The following is an 18,677-nucleotide window of genomic DNA, read 5'->3' on the forward strand; positions in this document are numbered from 1 at the left end:
CAGAGTCTGAGCCGTAAATGTTGTGATTAATCGCTCTGGAGTCAGAGGAAATTATGTCATGATAACAATGACAAGAACATCACAATTCCAAACTTTATTAGCGAAATGACCTGAGACTTCAAAGGCAGAAGACGGAAAAATAAAAGCTTTAAAGTCCATTTTTTGCTTTTAAGAGCCCTCCAAAAATATGTCCGTGACAAAACATGTATAATATTATAGCGTTCTCAGACAAGGAGGAGGCATTTGATGCACAAGGGGTGTTTATTAGGGCTGCCAACAAAAGAGCAACAATATGTAAGTGATGTGATAAGTCCCAGTTATATACATATATGTACATAATATGAGTGTGTATGTGTGTGTTTTAGTGTCACACACACAACTGCATAACACAACACCAAGATACTGGTTTTATTTATTAACAGTATGCTCATTCATTAAATAATGCTAATACATGCAGCACTTAGCATAGATAGAATATGGCAATATTTAAACTTACAAACAAAAATAGCAGACATTTAAGTAGTTTAGTTGTGTAGTTTAAGAATGTATTGTGCTTAAAGTATATGAAGTATTAGAAAAAGCAGCTCAATAAATCACCTCAGAATAAGTCACATCCGGTTAAGATTTCATTCGCCGGCGTCTGTGAAGTTCAAAAGTTTCTCTCTGTTGAAGCAAGCTGTCTAAGATTTGACCAGCTTCATCGAAAAATCGTTCTATCTTTCCAATATTCTGTGCAGATAAAATTCGGGCCACGACCGCCGAGGCAATAGCCTGATTGGCAGGTGTTATGGACCACGCGGTGTCTGACCTTCTTAACGGGTTCAATGATTAAGAATCCCGCCTTTACCATCGGAGGACCTTTTTGTGGTGGACCGTTCTCTTACGTGCTGCGTCAAGTAAGCCGTGTAGAGCTGCATTAACCTCCCCAACCCCGTTCGGTACGACAAACGCAGTGATTCGGCCGTGCCTTTAGGAACGGATGCCAAACGAATACCATGAATCCTCATGTGCAGGTGGATTGCTGCTCCATTGATCCACTGCTTTATATTATTCGTGTTCAGCTGATGATCCACAGTCATTCTCTCGTAGAGCTCGATCAGAGCATACTTCAGCTTCTGGTCATAGAGTTCAGTTATTTCTCCCATTTCGTCAATGTCATTGGCCCCTCTTAGACACCAGTTTGAGGTATTCGCTCGCAATGCTGCCTATTTCCGAAGAGTTATCCAATCCAAATGGCTTCTTAAATGGGTCTGTGCTCAAACCATCCGTTTGACTAACAATACTGGATACAGGAGCTTCAAGCAGGAAAGATAAAGCAAGTGCCACAACTGCCACGCCTCCGTAAGATACGTTTGTGCTCTGTCTGAAAATAGAGGTGAGGTTGGTGTCTAAAGCTGCCAGCTGTTCTGTGGTGAAGTTTTGCTGGACGGCCGTGTACTGCAGGTTGAGCGCGGTGCTGGAATTAAGGGACAGGAGGTTTGCCACTGTCCCATCAAGAGTGATGTCAGGGATGATCCCACTGTCCTGGGCAACCCTGTAAATAGTGTCTATAGTTGCTGGAGATGGGGTGCAGGGATGATTTCCCATGCTTAAATGCTTTATTCTGCTCTTCTTAGTAGGTCAAAACATGAAAGAGGACTCGTGCAGTGGAACTCAGACCAGATGTTTTGAAATGGCCAGCGGACAGTGCCAAAGTACACGGTTTTCTCCATACAAAAGCAAACAACGTGACAAGTCAGGTTAAACATTGACAGATGTGAATCTGGTAAACTAACCAAATGATCCAACAAGTAGAAATTCCAGATATTTGTGTCTCTCTCTCTCTCTTTAAGCATGTGTGTAGGCCAATAGCCACATGGGAACATTAACACTCTTAAATAAAGATTCCAAAAGGGCCATTGAAGAACCATCTTTGGTTCCCCAGAGCACCTTTAGGTAATCAGTTCTAAAAAGAATATTTTTTTTTGTTAGTGTGGAGAACATTTTAATAATATTAAAACCCTTTTTCTACTACAGACCATTTTTGCCAGAGAAACAAGCACGTAGCCATCTTTAAATTTAATGCTGCAGTCAACACTTTTCATTTCATTTTCATTGTATTTGCGACAGTACGGATATTACATCATCGATAGGCAACAATGATCAGGGACGAGTCATTATTTAAAACTGGAATTTCTCTGGATTTACAAATCCTTGGGATAACGCAAGTACACAACCTCATGAAATATATCACACGCTGCAAGTAGTTTTTGGATATTTTTTTTTTAAAGATTTATTTTTGGTATTTTTCCTTTATTACAACAGAATAATCAAAAACATCACTTTAGAACTAGCAACAAAAGAACACCGAAGTTAAAAGTATTATGAGAGAGAGATTGACTGAGCAAGTGTGATGACCTGCATCTGATACAGCATTCATTCTTCAGCTCAATCTCAAATTCAGCATAAAACATTAGTTTGAATGTTTGCTGAGGAAAGCGATATCTTTGTCGTACTATCCTTTCATCTGTTAAGGGTGATTTCCGATGGCAGCGCTGCTCAGTGCATTTGTTGGCTGCGTCTTACAAGCTGTTGTTGGAAGTACAAGTAACCTGCTTATTTCAGTGTCTTTCAGTCTCCAAATACTATTTTATTTGATATTGTTTGTATAGAAAACACTCTTTTTAAAGAAAAACAAAAGTCAGTGATATTCCCTCTTAACCAGTGAATGATTTATTACAAAACATCAGACAGTTATAACATTAAAAAAATATTTATAAAAAGTATTTTTTTTGTTTGTTTTACAAACACATACCAATAATCAAGAATTCTTGACAATTCTGGAAAAATGGAAGAAACCATCAGCACATCAGGATATATAGATGATGCATTTCCAGTGCTGTTAAGCTCTAGTGTGAATGTAAGGGCAGATAGTGACCCGGCGTCTCATCTGAACACGATCCACACAACAAACACTTCATCCACTAAAGTCTGTGATCACAGAGGGATAAAATGTCACAACAGGCTCTGTATAACATGAAGCTTTTAATAACATTACTGTAATTCAAAGGCTTGGCTATACTTGACCATTGAACATATTACACTGAGGATGCCATACCAGTGTGTACTGTGTATTCATGCAGCATGCAATCAGTCGGCTGTTAGGCAGAAAATACAGCCTATTAAAATTGACACAAATTTGTCTTATACAGAGTGCTTACGATTTCAGTAGCTTGATGCAAAAAAGTTACAAAGAGGTCACAATTAACAATAAACTTCAAAAATATAACAGAAATGTTGAACTTGTCAGACATGTGCTATCCTGACTGACTGACAACATCCAAATGACTGCTGCACCTTCATGCAATAAAACACTGTCCCATTAGATTCAAATAATGACATATTCAACTTAGAAAAAGCGTTTTGAGAGAGAGTCATGCATATGAACACAAAAACATCCAGTCTGACATGTGCAACGTTGGCAAGATCTGCCTATTAGCAATGACATCACAACGAACTTTAAAACCATAATCCAGCTAAAGCCTCCACCCACCAACTTCAGTTCTGCACACATTTGTAATCAAGTTCAAAACAGGCCATACAGATCCCTTTGCACAGTAGAAATCCAAATATATAAAAATGTAAACATTATTCCAAGTACAAAAGCTTGTGAGGACTCCCGACAGGCCAACAGTGCATGGAAAACTTGTGATAACGTGCTCTGTTACGCAGTGATCTGTGCACACATGAGTTCCAGTTAGCATGAGGTGTGTGACTATATGCTTTACTGTTTCTTAGAATATTTCAGAGGTGTCCATTAGCACCTGTGAACATTTGACAGATAATTTAGATGGAACATGCAAAGCTGCGTGGAAAAGAAAAAAAAAAGTGCATGGGAAGAATATTTAAGGAAAATTAAAGACATGCAAAAAATAATTGTGGGAACTCTGTGAAAATTTACTTTAGAATTGAATGGATAATGACTGGATTTTGGATGCTAAAAAAAATTCATTTTATAAATTCAAAAAAAGTAATTTTATCTTAATTACGAAGCACAGAGTGTCAGGGAAGGGATTTGAAGGGACATTATACCTAAAAATTAAAACCCCTCATGTAGTTCCAAACCTTTCTTCTGTTGAACATAAAAGATGATATTTTGAAGATTTCAGGTAACTAAAGAGTTGTTGGTACCCACTGATCTCAATTGTCATCATGCAGCAAAAAAAATTTAATGGGGACCTTCTTCAAAAATTCTTCAGGAAATTTTTGAGGGAGAGTAAAAGACAGAATTTTCATTTTTTGGTGAACTATCCCTTTAATTTAAAATATTTTAAATCTAAATTCATCTTTAAAAAGAAGAAGAAGAAGAAAAAATGTGCACTTGGTTTGATGCATGAATATAGTTTTTTGGACACACTGACCAACATGTACGACATGTCAAGTTACTTCTAGGGTTTCTACAGTTGAAGCCCAAATGTTCAGCGCAAAGCAAGTCTTTTTTTTCTTTTTCTTTGCACGCATCATTTCAAAACGCTCTGGAAACCCTTTTGAGATTGTGAAATAAACATGAAACGGGCCACATGACAATTCCATTCAAATACCATTTGAACTTGTAGCTTTTAAAATCGCACACAAAGTCGGTGCAAAAATGAAAAGCTCTTGGAGGATGAAATGAATTCAAAGCATTTGCACATTTTCATAGAAAAATCAAGTCATTCAATTTCCCTCAACAGGTTCACAGAAGGTGAGAAAAATGTACTAGCAACCTTTAAGTTCTCTTTTTGGCCAACAGTACGTCTCCAGTGTAAACGATAAATAAAAAAGCATAAATATTCCCTGTATAAGACTAGCTTACTTCCATTTACACGCTAATAAAATACTCCACTCGGTAATTGTTTGAATTCTGCGTGGCAACAAACATCTCAGCGGTTGGGTTGAGAAGCCTGTGGATATGTAACAGTCTTCAGTCGTTTATCTCTCTTTCAGTTTGCTTTTTTCTGGACTCTGATGCTTTTCCGGCTCTGCTGCATCTGCGATTGTCTCGGCGGCTTCGTGTGCATCTGCTGAGGAGAGTGGGCCGTCTTTTTCGGCCCGAGGTTCACTCTGATTCTGAGACACATTTTCCTCAACCTCTTCCTCATCTTCATCTGAGCAAAGCCTCCAGTCATCTGCTTCCTCACTCTCTGATCCCTGCACGGCGATTTGGGGAACCAGCGGATTCCTCCTCGCCACGCACTCCTCCTCCGACTGCGTTTCGCCCATCATCTGCTTGGGCCGTGCGCCAGCGGACGTGGCCGACTGAGCGGGTATCTGAGGAGCCCTGTCATCAGGCTCGTCAAAGCTCACTTCCTGCACAGCTTCTTGTTTCTTGAAGGAATCACGACGTTCGGAGAGATTCAGTTTGCGCATTACGACGATTTGCTCCATGCGCTCCCCGGGCCAGTCCCGCAATCTCTGGGCGCACAGGTACCCGCCCAGCCTGCCGTGATCCGCTGTATATGTCGCACCACAGGCCCCCTCCGCCTCTGCGTCTCCCGGGATGTCCACCTCGCAGTGCGGGACCTCCAGCGTGTGTCTGCGGGCTGCATGGGGCTTTTTGTCCGCAAACAAAGCCCCTGAGAGTTTCTCTGCAGACTGGACTCTCTTTAGCAGAGGGGAACGTGGAGGTTCTGCACTCCGGGGTCGGACCACATGCCGAATGATGGTGGGGGGTGAGAGGGTCTTGCCGTGGAAGGAGTGGAGGGTTTTGGAGATGCTGGGTAAGGGAGAGGGGGAGCGCTGAGGGGACAGGGCCTGTGGCGAGGAGGTGCAGGCCAGAGGCGAGGGCGGGATACTGCTGGTGGACTTCCGTCTCCCCACTTTAGTGTAACGCTGGTTGCTAAGTTTAGAGCCGAGGCCGTGCAGAGAGCTGGGCCGCATCTGGACTGCCGGTGAACTCGGAGAGCTGGAGCATGGAGAGGCGTTCTGGGGCAGGCTGGCGTCTGAATGGACGGCAATGTTTTATGACAATTTGTAACAATTTAAACTATGAACAATACATTCAACCAACTTTCTGGCATTTTCTAATAGAATAAATGAACTAGAAGTTTAAATAAAAAAAATCTGCATATAACTACAAAAATGCAAATCCAACTCTTTAAATGGTACTGGGAAATAGTTCACGCAAAATCATCCCAGTACTTTAGTACTGTAAAAAAATAAAAGAAACCAAAAAAAAAAAAAAAAAAAAAAAAATATTTAAATATTTCAAAATTTTTATTTCCAGATTAAAAAAAAGAAATAAATAAAAAATAATTCTGCACCTTAAACTGATGAATTATTGGTTGACAAACTTTTTGAAATATTTCATTTTTCATAAGAGTTAAAGTCATACCAGCGGTGTGGTCGGGAACGGGGCTCCGGCAGGGTGTTGTGGGGCCAGAGGAAAGGCTGTGGGTGGGAGAGCCTGGCAGACTCTCGCTGGAGGACACAGAGTGATGCAGGCCGGAGGAGAAACTGCGGCTGCTGTGCATGACGGTGCTCTGTTTGGACAGCTTCTTCAGCATGCTGCGCCTCCTGGGTCAACACCGGACATGATTCAGGTTAATGGAAAACATCAATGATGGACAGGGTTGCTGAGTAACCAAACACATGTAAAATGTTTGGAAATTTTAACCAATGAGGCAACTGGTTATTCTTAAAAAAAAGAAAAAAAAAAAAAAGAAAAAAAAGTGAGTTGTTCTCAATCTTTGTAAATCAGGGTGGCCAACACTCTTCTCACACAGTGCCAGTGAGGTTTGTCTCTATGAGTTCTTGTTTTTCTATATTTACAACATATGGTATAGTTAAGCAATATCAATCGAGGAAGAAGAGTGCTGTCAACTCAAATATTAGCACAACTGCAAATGTGATGATGATTTTAATATTAAGTGACTTGCATGTCTGATTTTCTCTATAGCACCAACAAAAATGGTTCCATACACCGGATGTCTATTTACACTAACACTGTGTCAGCTAAAGGCTGTCTACACTGGTCGTGACATGCAACCATTGCAAATCATTAAACTTTCTCTCAGTACATCATAAATACAATGAGGCATTCATTTACTGTCAGGAATTAATAACCACTGTCTTCAGTGGACCAAAATCCCTCTTGAGATGTGTGCAAACCTGGTGACCAACTACAAAAAAAAAAAACATCTTACCACTGTGCTTACCAACAAGGGTTTCTGCACCAAGCACTAAGTCATGTTTTGCTTGGGGATCAAATACTTTGGTCTCTACACATTAAAATAAACCTACCATAAAAACTACAGACCCTTCATTTTTTTTTGTAAGTGACCAAACTTACAAACTCAGCAGGGGATCAAATAAAGTTTTTCCCCACTGTATATATAGCATTGTCCAATTAAAATAATATGAGAGTTTAAAAACAAGAGTTCTCCTGACCGGTCCTGACTGTCCTTCCATTTGCTCCTCTTACTGCGACGGGCCATCTTTCCTTTACAGCTGCGCTTGCGTGCCGGCCCAATCTTTATAGATGTGTCCTCCAGTGCGATAGTCTGCAGGGTCACCTGATTACCGCTCTGTATATTAAGAGGACCAAAATGAACACAGATGAAACCAATTGACATAATAACTACAAGAAAGCAATCTTTGCCTTCTCTCATATTTTATAGCAAACCAATTTATCTTTTAATTTACCTATTAATCATGCAGCTTTACTATTTGGAATTCTATTTGGTTAAGAAATTAGAATACACAATTTTATTAGTAATAATGCAATTTGAACTACTAAGAACAAAAGGTATCTGCAGTTTTTTTTATTTTTACTAGTAAAAATTGCATTTTACTATTCCAAATTGATTTGCAGATATTTTGAATAGAATTACAGATAGTAAAAATAAATGTTTTAGACTATTACATTTTAGAAACCATTTTAGAAACCCATTAAAACCCATATCTTGGGTATCTGTAATGCAATTTTAACAAGCAATTGTTCATATGGCAGGTTTCTACAATGTTATTTTGACTAGTAAATATTCTAACACTTATATTTACTAGTACAAATAAATATGCTGACATCTGTAATTATTTCAAAGACATCAGCAATTCAATTTGGACTAATAAAATGATTAGTAAAAATTAGTGCTGTCAAACGATTAATTGCATTCAAAATAAAAGATTTGTTCACATAACATGCATGTGTACTTTGTATATTTATTATACATGTATATATAAATTTAAACACATGCATGTATATATTTAAGAAAAATGTTTAGTTTATATATAAAATATTTATATTTGTATAGATATTTTATAATTATGTCCAAAATACATACATACACACACGTAAATATTTTTAAACTATAAATACATGTATGTTTGTGTATTTACATATACAATAAATATACACAGTACACAAACATATTACATAAACAAAAACTTTTATTTTGGATGCGATTAATCATGATCAATCGTTTGACAACACTAGTAAAAATGTTTGATTATATATATATATATAATTTCTACTACTAATAATATATTATACATACATAACACAATATTTTTAACATATGTGTCTATTATCATTTTGATGTTGCCAAATGTTTAGAAAACTAATAAGCCACTTGAGGCTGTGTGGCAACAAACAACCTTTTACCAAGCCATGGTAAGAATCACTGTAAAGTATTGCTTTAATTATGGGTTTCAAAATGGTTGTTTTCTGTGAAACTCTTCAAATGATGATTCGCCTTTGGTCCACTCCAGAATATTACACAACGCTTCAGTGAATCCCAGCATGCTTCTGTTCAAATACCTTCAAAAGCAGCTCCATCATCTCTGTGTGCACTAGACCCTGCACAGACTCTCCATTCACATGAGTGATCAGATCACCTGCTCGCAGTCCAGCCTCATGGGCAGGGCTGCTCTCCTCCACGCCCTGACAGAAAGAGCAAGAAGAATCCGAATAAACAGACCGATAAGCACCTTTAAAGCTCAACGAGTGTGTTAGGTGTGATTCCCCGCTCACCGAGACCATGTGGTGTATGGTGTAGATGTCGCTGGTCCCCATGTACACTCGAATGGTCTGCAGGGTGAAGCCGTATTTCTTCCCAGAGCTGTGGATGACGATGGGGGGGCGGAGCCTGCTGATGCTGAGTGACAGGTCTCGGTTGGGGGAGGAGTCTCGGGATGATGGATTAGAGGAAAATGATCGAGGGGAAATAGAGTGCGCCTGCAGGCTGACACTCCCGTCATCTGGGGAAGAAAAAAAAAAAGTCACAAAAAACAGTTGAAGTGAAAACAAATGTACATTTATTCAAATAATACCACTATTTAAAAAAATAAACAAAAACAACAATACTGAGTTACATGTATGAGATTCCAAAAATTACAGCCCCCTTCGGTGAAAATCTAGGTTTTAATGTTTCACGAACACAAAGGCCCATCAGAAGTGTTTAAGTTAGTGAGAATCCACTCATCACTCAAATCGCCGCTCGCGGATCCATTCATTATAACAAAGAAAGTGTAGACGTGATGTAAATAAGAAATTAATTGTGCAAAGTAGAGCTTCACTGATTAGAATGGAACTTCATGAGATCACAATGAACTAAGATGAGTGAAAGTTTTTTAATCATTACAAAGGGAGCACTAATTGCCCGCTTTCTAGGCTATAATTCATTCAGCATTCCATTAAAGGGGTCATATGATACGATTTCAGATTTTCCTTTCTCTTTGGAGTGTTACAAGCTCTTGGTGCATGAAAAAAAATCTGTAAAGTTGCAAAGACTAAAGTCTCAAATCCAAAGAGATATTCTTTATCAAAGTTAAGACTCTGCCACACCCCCCTAAAACGGCTCATTCAAACATGCCCCCACATATCTACGTCACGATGTGGAAATATTTGCATAATGCTGCCCAAATGTTCATGCAAAGAAAGAAGGCGTGGTTTCAGTAACCGCAGTTAGTGTTGAAGCAGTCATGTCAGGGAGATGCTGTGTGTATCTAGGCAAAAGCAAAAGCACTTTATTTGGTCTTCCGAAAGCAGATGCATTTAGGAATCTTTAAGATTACTTACAACAGAACAGCAACACATTTTATGGATGACCGTTTCGTGAATCTGACTTTGCTACAACAATCTGGCGCTTCTGAATCAGCTTCTGTAAGTTTTTTTTGTTATTAGTTTAAGTATTTGCTATTGACTGTTCAAATGCGGAGTTTTGCGCGTCATTTGTGTGTGTGTGAGAGTGAGAGGGGGGGGGGGGGGTCACACAGTGGAGTCAGCTGTCTTAACCGTCCGTGGCTTGTGTATCGTTACTGCAAACACATACGAGCTTCATCACTGTGTCTGTCATGTGACTCTGTTCCCCTTTCAGGCTTGAACTGATGGTAAAACTAAGAACATTATTAACTGTCTTTACATTTATTTTGAAAGATGAAGCTGGCAATTATGGAAAGGGGTGTTACATTTCTGACGCATGCTTGTGGTGTTCTGCCAATCACAATGCACTGGGTCAGTTGACCAATCAGAGCAGACTGTGCTTGTCAGAAGGAGGGGCTTTGTAGAAAACGAGCGTTTGAGAGAGGCGGGGCACAGAGGACCTACAATAATGTACAGTATTAGAAAAATAATGTTTTTTGAACATTAAAGCATGTCAACATATTCTGTTACAACAAATACACAAAATAATGATCTTTAAAAAAGCATCATATGACCCCTTTAAGCATTTATCCAGTATTGCCACTGTGCAGCATTTACTAATTCAATTAACCCAATGAAAGTGGAGCAGGTCTGAACTGGTGTGATTATGTGGAGGCAGGAACTTATTTGCATATTCATAGATCCACGTATACTAAATGAAATAAAGGTGTAGAAAATAGATTATAATCATTATAATAGATAAATTCAAGCCTTTTTACGACAAAGAAATTTTTTTATATGAGAAAAAATATTTAAATATGTAATATTATAAATGAGTTAGGACAAAAGTAATCAGAAAGTATCCAGATTATTCTACCTAAAATGAGTAATCTAATAGATTACATTATTAACTACAACTTTCAACATGTAATGTGTAATCAGTAACAGACTACAGTTTGCAAGTAATCTACCCAACCCTGATCCCTCTGTAGATATGAGGAGCAGCATTTTATAGCGTTGCAGTGGTGACCACGCTTGGGATCTGACCTGGCGTGATGATGAGCGAGAGGGTGGACACTGATGCAGACTTGGGGACTTTGCGCCCTGGTGAGAGCCGCTGCCTGTCGGGTGTCTCCAGCTGGTTTCCAAAGCACTGAGGACTCCCTTGTTCCCTTGGTGACGAGTGTTTCGTTCCTGTGCTGTTGCTACGTAGTCTGATTCGTCGCAGGTTGGACACGACAACTTCAGCTGCAGAATTAAAAGGTTTGCATCAAAACACTACTCCACCTTAGTGAATGTAGCACAATGTAAGTATATTTAGGTGGACTTTAATCTGAACATTGCTAGGAGGCACCTTTAGAACACATATAATTATACAAATTAAAATAATTAAAAATAACTCAATTAATCCCAGTGTTATACTGACAAACGGGTTTTTAATTTTTTTTTAAAACATAATAATGTTTCAGTGTTCTCAAGTTAACCACCATTGGCAGGTGTGACAAAATGCTCATTTAGAAAATTTGCGAAGGGCAATAAATTGATGAAAAAAAAAAAAAAAAAAAAACTAAAATGTGTCAGATTCTCAGAGTCGGCTCACCCTCATCGTCTGTGGAGAGGGCGAATCGTGGCATGGCCTCCAGGCTGTGTGTGCTGCTCACCACTAGGGGGCTCACAGCTCGCTCAGGCTGAGAGGAGCTGGAAGAAGTGCGAGGGCGCAGACTGGAAGAATCAAACACATTCAGAGTGCTGGAAAATAACATCTACTGGGATTGAGCCTCTATCACTACATATACATACACATACACATACACATACATACATATATATATATATACATATATATATATACATACATATATATATACATATATATATATATATATATATATATATATATATATATATATATATATATATATATATATATATATATATATATATATATATATATAGTAGTGCTGGGCAACAATTACATTTTTTAATCACAATTAATCACATGATTTTATGCATGTGTGAATTGATTTCTGGATTCCTCAGTTCGCACCTTGCCCTCTGAGCCGAGAGCCTCTTGTCTCCAGTGGAGGCCTGCCGCTGGATCTCTGCATGTGAGTGAGTGTCCCTCCCATCCTCTATCTCTTCACTGTGACTGCGGTCGGAGGAGAAACTCAGGTTGGATGGGGTGGCCAGGTGCTCTGTGCTACTGTACACCTACAACATTATGGACAATAAATGTGAGAGAGAGGACAAATGGCCACCCTACAGAAAAAAACCTGCCACTGACCAGGGTTATTACAGTTAACCAAAACTGAAACTAAAATAAAACAAAAACAAATATTTTCACTTTTTTTTCAGTTCACTTTTATTTCAGCTAAAAAGTTAAATATTACGAAAACAAATAAAATTACCAAATTAAATTAAAACTGAAAATATATAAACTTATTCATAATATATATAAATAATATATAAGTAAATAATATTAAAATACCACTGGCACTGACGCTTGTTACGCTTTTGTTTATTTAGCTGGTCGATACAACAGGGGTCTTGTTTTTTTAAAAACCTATTTAAAAGCAAAAGTTTAATTACAGACACAACTGATGTTATTTTAGAAATACTCTATTATTCACAAGCGTATGTGTCATCCATGACTCATTTATTAAAAGGTAAAATGCTTACATGGAATACATCTTTTTTGTGGAATGCATTTAATACTTCAGCACACTTATAATAAAGAGAATGTTTTAGTGCATTGGTGTGGATGCTAATAGAGTTATCTTCATATTTAAATAAATATAACTTGGTGTGAACAGGTCTTAAATTTGAGGTCAATGGAAGCCTGTTCCGATCTCAGAACAGAAAATAAAATGGGTAATTGAACGTTAAAAATAACAACAAAAAAGTCAGAAAGTTGCAATTGTTATATATAAAGTAATAATGACAAGAAATAAAGTGTGATAGCTGTTCTAAAAAACACATTTTTTTAATATTATAAATGTGCGGACAGCAAAAGGACCCAACCTTGCTGAAACGATTTGACCAAGAGGAAAAGCGTCGTATTTCTAAGGAAGACTCTTCATCATTAGTTTCATCATCCTCATCAGAGGCCAAATGATGGTAGCGTTCAGATCGAGCTATGCGGAAAAAACAAACAAAAAGGATTTGGTGTAATAGGTAAGTACAATGAAGACATCATAACTGCATCTCAGCGCATAAGCTGCAAGAATAAGCTGACATTTCCAGAGCGCTACGCTCCAGGCATTTATGAAGCTCTCAGAATCTCCTCCCTGTGCTGAATTAGTGAGACTCACTGTCAAAATAACTAGTGTCGTCTTCGGCCTCCAGCTGAGGGATGAATTCAGCTTTCTGACGCAGGAGTCCGTTCCAGTCCAGACCGCTGAAGAACATATGCTGCTTCACTTCTGAAGCCCCACCTACAAACACATGTGAATTCATCACAACTCTCCACAGCTCTACACAAAGCCCTTGAACGAATGATGTTTGAAGAACATCTGATTCTAAACATTTATTTTGAACTTAAATGGGTCATATAATATATTTGGGTTATATCATATAATTAATGTAGTGTTTCATACAATCTTAATTACATTTTTATATTTAATTATATTATATTACATTACATGTTTTGGCCCTATTTCTGGCCCTTTGCAGAAGCAAAAAAAAAAAAACAAAAAAAAAAACATCTCGTTTCAATTCAGAGGAACAAAAATGTGTCTTCATGAATTATATAAAATTATTCACAAAATAAAAAATATTTCTAATAATTAAAAAATACAATATCTATATAATTACAAAAAAAGTAATTATTCATAAAAACCCAAAATAAAATATAGAAATTAAAAAAAAATGTAATTTTGTAATTAAAATGTAATTAATTTGATAAAAATTAAAAAAAAAAAAAAATTATGAAAACTGAAAAAAAAAAAAAAACAAATGTATAATTTATAAAAATGACAAAATAAAAATTACATTTTTATAAAAAAATAAAATAATGTATAAATATTCAAAAATTAATTGAGATCAATTATATATATTGTTAAATCTAATTATATAAATATTTTAAAAATTCTGAAATTATATAATTTATAAAAATTCATAATTAAACACATAAACAAATTGGTTGAGTCAGTTGTTAAAATTCAGAATGACCTGCTTTATCAGCTTTGTTTCAATATATGCAATATGCATATCTGAACATCAGTTTGTTTGAATAGGACAATAAAACAAATCAATGTAAACTTGGTTTCTCATCATATGACCCTTAAAAAAAAATACCTATATTCAGGTAACATAACTATATTAAAAAGGTTTATACTAAATTCCTATTGACTACAAATGAATGACAAAGCACCTCTTCCAAGCCTCTCCTGTGGGTTTTGGTTCAGTAATCGTGTGATCAAGTCCTGGGTGTCTACAGGAAGGGCATCATCTCCATCTGGCCAGATAATCTCATCTGCGGGAGGAACACAGTGTTATCAAATCTTTTACAGCGGTTTCATTTTAAACCAGTTGGTAAAGCTTCCTGATCCTTTTAAAGGTATCTGTGTCCTGACAGCTGACAGGACAGTTTAAAACTCACCACTGACAACCTGTCCAAAAAGCTCTTCCGTTGTGTCTCCGAAGAACGGCACACATCCCACCAGAAACTCGTACAGGATGATGCCCATGGCCCACCAGTCGACAGGCTTCCCGTAGCCCTGCCGCAAGATCACTTCTGGAGCAATGTACTCCGGGGTGCCACAAACCTGTGAATATAACAAACAAAACACAGATTCTATATTAATATCAATAACATTTTTTTCAAACTTGGTATAAATTGTACCCAAGGAGTATTGTGCTCTTGCCCACCTGCTTATCGATGAACTCCCTAGTGTCTTTCTCAATGTGGCCCTCGTACAGATTGGTTGTCATGTTCATGAGGCCGATTTTGGAGAGCCCAAAGTCAGTCAGTTTAATATGTCCCATTGAAGTAATCAAGAGGCTGTGAAGGGTTAACAGATCAGGTTAACAACAGTTACACTGACATACGGCTGCATACATGAGGTTTGCAGTTCTTTTCTCACTTGTCTGGTTTGAGATCTCTGTGCACAATGCCGTAACTGTGCAGGTACTCCAGCGCCAGAACCGTCTCCGCAAAGTACATCCTGGTCATATCCACAGGAAGTGGGCCCATGTTCTTTAACAGAGTGGCACAGTCGCCACCTGGAAATCATTTTAGCCAAGACATACTTATACATGGAAATGTTACATACATGAAATGACTCTCAGGGCAGTTCTGGAGATGTTGTTCATGTGTTTAAATCCTCATTTAGAGGGATAGCAGACACTGAAAACACCGCGAGCGTCACACGTGCTTCAGTGTGTGTGTAATAAATGAAACCGTGCGTCTGCAGCATTCATTAACAGAGACACGCAGAACATTCAGGATTCATATTTAAATCGACTTTTGTGGCTTAATAGTTACTAGTCCATATCGCGATTTGATTTAAGTGTAAATGACCTATTTTTGATTAATTCATTCAGAATTTGACAAAATTCCGTGACATTCCGCGTTAAACTGTAAATTCCGTTTTTATGACTGGATTCCGTGATTCCGTCCATGTTTTCCGCATCATGGAAATCATGGGGCCCTACATTCTGTTAAAATGACAAGTCTGGCAAGTAAACTAAATAAATGACTAGCCAATGTGATTCTATAGCCAAGCAGGGCGGCCATTCACCAACCATCTAGAAATCCATCCATCTGGATCATCCAGAGTAGCACAGCATTTAGTTTTGTTGAGTTGAAATGTTCAGTGCCTTACCTTCCACGTACTCCATGACCATGCACAGATGTCTGCGGGTCTCGAAGGAGCAGAACATGCTGACCACAAAGGGATTCTCTGCAAACGTCAGGATGTCTCGCTCCACAAACACCTGCTGGATCTGGTTCCGCAGGATCAGGTTTTGTCGGTTGATCTTTTTCATCGCAAAACGTTGTCGAGTTTCTTTATGCCTCACCAGATACACAGTCCTGCGGGACAGATGGAGAACATAGCAGTAGGACGCCTGGGTAACGTTCTAGGAGCTTCCTGACCTTGAAGACATGGAGCACTGATTCATGATTAAAACATGTTGCATAATTTTAGTGGTTATTAAATTAGTTATTGAAGGGATTTTGAAAAATCTGTTTTTACAAAAGATATTTTAAAGAATGTTGGTGACCAAACCATTTCTGGACACCATTGATTTTTCTCCATACAATGGTAGTCAACGGGGACCAAAAACTCTTTGGTTACCCACATTCTTCAAAATATTTTCTTTGGTTTTTAGCAGAAAAAAGAAATTAATAGAGGTTTGGAACAACAAGAATGTGAGTAAATAATGACCGTTTTCATTTTTGGGTGAATTATCCCTTTAAATGATCAACATTTCTACTTTGAAAATCATCAGATAATCACAAATACACTATTTTATTTGACTTTCTCTTTACTTTAATCAAAATGATGACATTACATTTTCAGTCATGGCTCTAAACTCATCTGCCCTCTTTTTTTTTATGTATTATTTCTATTTAACATTAAAACATATACTGAACATAAAAAACGATATTTTAAAGAAACATTACTACCGTCTACATGCATTTTATAAAGTTTCACAAATGTCTCCAATTTTTCACAACTCTTATATTTATGAGAACATTTAGATTCATATTTCCCATGCTATGAGTTCTGGTGAGTATATAAAAATAATTGTAGGTAATTGTGCTAATTTGTTTCTGTCATAGCCACGATGTGTCAAACCAATCACTCTAATTAGGATTTTAAGCTAATTTGCCTCAATTTAAGAAGGTCCTGTTGGCAGCAAGCAACACCAGAAAAACAATCTGACTGTGATGGTTATAACAAACCATCTTCTAGTTGCAATAAATTCTCTCTAGCTGGGTTCTGCTTCAAATCACGTTTTGCCAGCTAAAAATATGCCCTTACGCCTTTTTAAAGTAATTTTTTTTTTACCTGTAGTCATGTGATTTGCTTACCCGTAAGCCCCATTGCTGATGAGTTTAATAGTCTCAAAATCACTCTCCAGTGGTTTTCTTCGCAGCGGTGTGGGTAAAGATTTATTCTGCTGTAAGCAACAAGAAGAGACGTATCATTAGTGACGTCTTACGAAACCTAGCGAGGCTTTTTAATGCTTCAGCTCTTTTCGTGGTGCATTTACTTCTGCGGATTCTTCAGAATCGACTGTCAGTGTGGGGCCAGAGTCATACTGCTCCTCGAGCTGCACAACTTCTGTCAAAAGAGATGAAGGACACAACAACATGAGCCTAAGAGAAACTGACAGGCTTTCAAAACAAAACCACCACAAGATAACCGCACCATCAAGGGGATCACGGTTAAGTCCAAGTTGGTTGATTATATAGCGGGGAATATCCGTTTTGATGCCCTGGCCGACTTTGGCGTGACCTTCTGCAGCCTCTAGTAGATGGTAAAACTCCTCAGGGTCAAACTCCTACACAGAGAGATGGACGTGAAAATCAGGAGCAGAGGTTTGGGAATGTGAATCAGTGTAGCTGCAGAATCTCACCAGACACTCCAGCAGTCGTGCCGGGCGTGATATGATGATGAGGATCTTCTTCACCAGCTGGGTGATCACTGAAACCTCCTCACTCTCAGAGCGCTCCAGAGCCAGTGAGACAAACACAATCTGTTAAAGGGACAAACAGTGTTGATCTATGGATGTGGTACGTATAAAGTTGTATGTAGTAGAGAGTAAGTGATGCACGGATTTAAGCAACTGAAAATATCTGGCCTGAAATAGCCACAAAAAAAAAGAAAAAAAAGAAAGGAGAACGTTTTTGTTCAAATCACTAACCAAAACAATTAGCACTTTTCTGATATGTTTTGACTAGTGATGCACCAAAATGATAGTTTACAGAAACACAAAACTAAATTCAAGTTTTAATCTAGCTGAACCGGGGAAAAAACATTTATTTAATGGGAAAAGCAAGGCAATTTTATTTATAAAGCACATTTCATATAAAGTGCTTTACATAAAAAATTAAGAAAAATTTTAACCATACTAAGTTTAATAATATATATAAAAAACAAATAAAGTAGTTAAAAAATAAAAATAATAAAATAGTTCAAATGGAATAATATTAACTTTACATAATGACAATTTTTATTTTGGGGAGAACTGTCCCTCTAAGAAAATATGTAAAATACTATTCAAACATTTGGGATCAGTAAGATTTATAATGTTTTCAAAAGTCGTCTCTACATTAGAAACAGTAATATTGTGAAATACTACAATTTTAAGACAGTTTTCCATGTGCATATATTTTAAAATGTAATTTATTCCTGTGATGCAAAGCTGAATTTTCAGCATCTTCACTCCAGTCTCCAGTGTCACATGATCCTTCAGAAATTAAGAAACATTTCTGATTATCAATGTTGAAATCAGTTGTGCTGCTTCTTATTTCTTAAAACATTTTTTTCAGGATTCTTTGATGAATAGAAAGTTCAAAAGAACAGCATTTATTTGAAATAGAAATCCTTTGTAATATTATAAAAGT

General features: G+C 37.5%; 1 protein-coding gene across 1 annotated transcript in view; it reads right to left on the minus strand.

Moving 5' to 3' along the window:
• Positions 1 to 242: 242 nt before the first annotated feature.
• LOC109070364 (microtubule-associated serine/threonine-protein kinase 3-like) overlaps positions 243 to 18,677 on the minus strand; it is a 41,773-nt gene continuing 23,338 nt past the window's right edge. The window contains exons 10-28 of the mRNA XM_042767038.1: positions 17,687 to 17,788; positions 17,479 to 17,611; positions 17,321 to 17,391; positions 17,139 to 17,227; positions 15,925 to 16,133; positions 15,184 to 15,322; positions 14,969 to 15,101; positions 14,700 to 14,865; positions 14,472 to 14,573; positions 13,411 to 13,533; positions 13,121 to 13,233; positions 12,147 to 12,310; positions 11,700 to 11,821; positions 11,147 to 11,347; positions 8,990 to 9,216; positions 8,777 to 8,899; positions 7,408 to 7,544; positions 6,353 to 6,534; positions 243 to 5,960 (exon numbers count right to left, since the gene is read on the minus strand). Coding sequence (XP_042622972.1) covers positions 4,951 to 5,960; positions 6,353 to 6,534; positions 7,408 to 7,544; positions 8,777 to 8,899; positions 8,990 to 9,216; positions 11,147 to 11,347; positions 11,700 to 11,821; positions 12,147 to 12,310; positions 13,121 to 13,233; positions 13,411 to 13,533; positions 14,472 to 14,573; positions 14,700 to 14,865; positions 14,969 to 15,101; positions 15,184 to 15,322; positions 15,925 to 16,133; positions 17,139 to 17,227; positions 17,321 to 17,391; positions 17,479 to 17,611; positions 17,687 to 17,788 — 3,546 coding nt within the window. The 3' untranslated portion in view covers positions 243 to 4,950. The remainder of the gene's footprint in view (positions 5,961 to 6,352; positions 6,535 to 7,407; positions 7,545 to 8,776; positions 8,900 to 8,989; positions 9,217 to 11,146; positions 11,348 to 11,699; positions 11,822 to 12,146; positions 12,311 to 13,120; positions 13,234 to 13,410; positions 13,534 to 14,471; positions 14,574 to 14,699; positions 14,866 to 14,968; positions 15,102 to 15,183; positions 15,323 to 15,924; positions 16,134 to 17,138; positions 17,228 to 17,320; positions 17,392 to 17,478; positions 17,612 to 17,686; positions 17,789 to 18,677) is intronic.

This window comes from Cyprinus carpio, chromosome A11 (genome assembly GCF_018340385.1).
Source record: "Cyprinus carpio isolate SPL01 chromosome A11, ASM1834038v1, whole genome shotgun sequence".
NCBI classification, from domain to species: domain Eukaryota; kingdom Metazoa; phylum Chordata; class Actinopteri; order Cypriniformes; family Cyprinidae; genus Cyprinus; species Cyprinus carpio.